Below are 1,445 nucleotides of genomic sequence, written 5' to 3'. Positions count from 1 at the left end.
ACGGAGCCGGGCTCGACGACGCCTGACCTCGCCTTGGCCTTGACGGCGTCAATGCCTCCCTGCGAGGCAAAGTACTCGGTCGCGTACGACTCGGCGTTGACGCGGCAGAGCTTGGTGCCCTCGACGAGCCCTTTGACTACGCCCAGCTCGCGGGGCTGGTCGACCTGTCTCCACCAGGGGCCGTCGTCCCAGCCGGCGGTGTTGTCGTGAGGGCGCGAGGAGCCGCTGTCGTGGCCCCTCTGGACGACCTTGAGCTCGCCGCCCTCGACCTGCTGCATGACGTCGGAGAAGACGTCGTAGATGAGGGGGTCGAGGGACGGGTAGCCGACCAGGTCGTGGGTGATGTGGATGAGGAGGCGCTCGTGAGAGCCGATGGGGGGAGCAATGGTGTTGATGATGTTGGATAGCGTGGGCAAAGCGCGGTTGCGAAGCTCGTCGCCTTTGTTGAGAACCTCTTGTTAGTTCCAATGATACTTCTAGAGGGTTATTGCGGCAACTCACGATAGCTCTTGAGTGTTGTGACGTCGATGCCGGTTCGCAAGCCCTTGACCTGCTCAGCCCACTTCTGGGCTTCCTCGTTCTGCTGGATCTGGTTGTACGCAGCCTCGGCCTGCTTCATGACGCCCGTCGCCGTCGACAGGATGCCTCCCCACCAGCCACCTCCAGACTGCTGCTGCTGCTGCGGCTGCTGTGCCTGCTCGACGGGGCCTCGCCTCTCGGCATCGTGGAGCTCGGAGCTCGTAGCGCTCGGGGTGAAGCTGGCCTTGAGGCTCCGCGAGCTGTCGGTGGACTTGCGCGCCGCGGCGGCTGCTGCAGACTTGCTGCCGTCGTCGCCAATGGGCGGCGTGGCCGTGGAGCGGCGGGCAATGGCCTCCTTGAGGCGGGGCGTGTGCGGGCGCGAGGCGGGCTGGGGGGCCAGCTCGGACTCGAGGTCGGCGAGGATGTCGTCGTTGCCAATGGCCTTTGCGGCGGCGGAGGTGGGCTTCTTGGGGGGCTTGGATTGTTTGGCCTTGGAGTCGTCGCCGATGCCCGAGAAGAGCTCGTCGAGGTTGTCGTCGGCGGCGGGGGCCTTGGACTTCTTGGAGGCCATGGCGGGGAACGGTGAAGGAGCTGGTGGCTGGTGGGTTGGATGCTATGATGGGGGTTGAGGCGTGTGGTGGTGGAGGAGGAGCATGTAGAGGCTGACGATGCTGGCGATGGATTGGAGGTTGTTGTTTGTGTTTGTTTGGTTGACGGTGATGGGGGGAGGCATACGGAGTATTAGCGCGGTCACTCGTAGGAGGAATGTCTGCAGTGGTGGGGTAAGGTAGCGATCTGTTAAGAGGTCGAGATACTTTGTGAGTACAGGGACGCTTGCAGTCGGTATGATGGCAGCGAAGATGGGGTTTCATCAAGGCACAAAAGGTATCAGACACAATACAGTGCTCAACTCGCTCTACCTGATG

The 1,445-nt window shown here is 62.8% G+C and overlaps 1 protein-coding gene across 1 annotated transcript; it reads right to left on the bottom strand.

The window, feature by feature from the left end:
* Window positions 1-2: 2 nt before the first annotated feature.
* Window positions 3-1,078, bottom strand: BBK36DRAFT_1085297 (hypothetical protein; the record flags this gene model as incomplete). The annotated part of the gene is made up of 2 exons (XM_024888954.1): window positions 3-439; window positions 502-1,078. Coding segments are annotated over 2 exons (1,014 nt in total), but the record flags the coding sequence as incomplete, so codon positions are not given.
* Window positions 1,079-1,445: the final 367 nt, after the last annotated feature.

This window comes from Trichoderma citrinoviride, assembly GCF_003025115.1.
Source record: "Trichoderma citrinoviride strain TUCIM 6016 unplaced genomic scaffold BBK36scaffold_321, whole genome shotgun sequence".
NCBI classification, from domain to species: Eukaryota; Fungi; Ascomycota; class Sordariomycetes; order Hypocreales; family Hypocreaceae; genus Trichoderma; species Trichoderma citrinoviride.
This window is presented reverse-complemented; position numbering and strand designations above follow the sequence as displayed.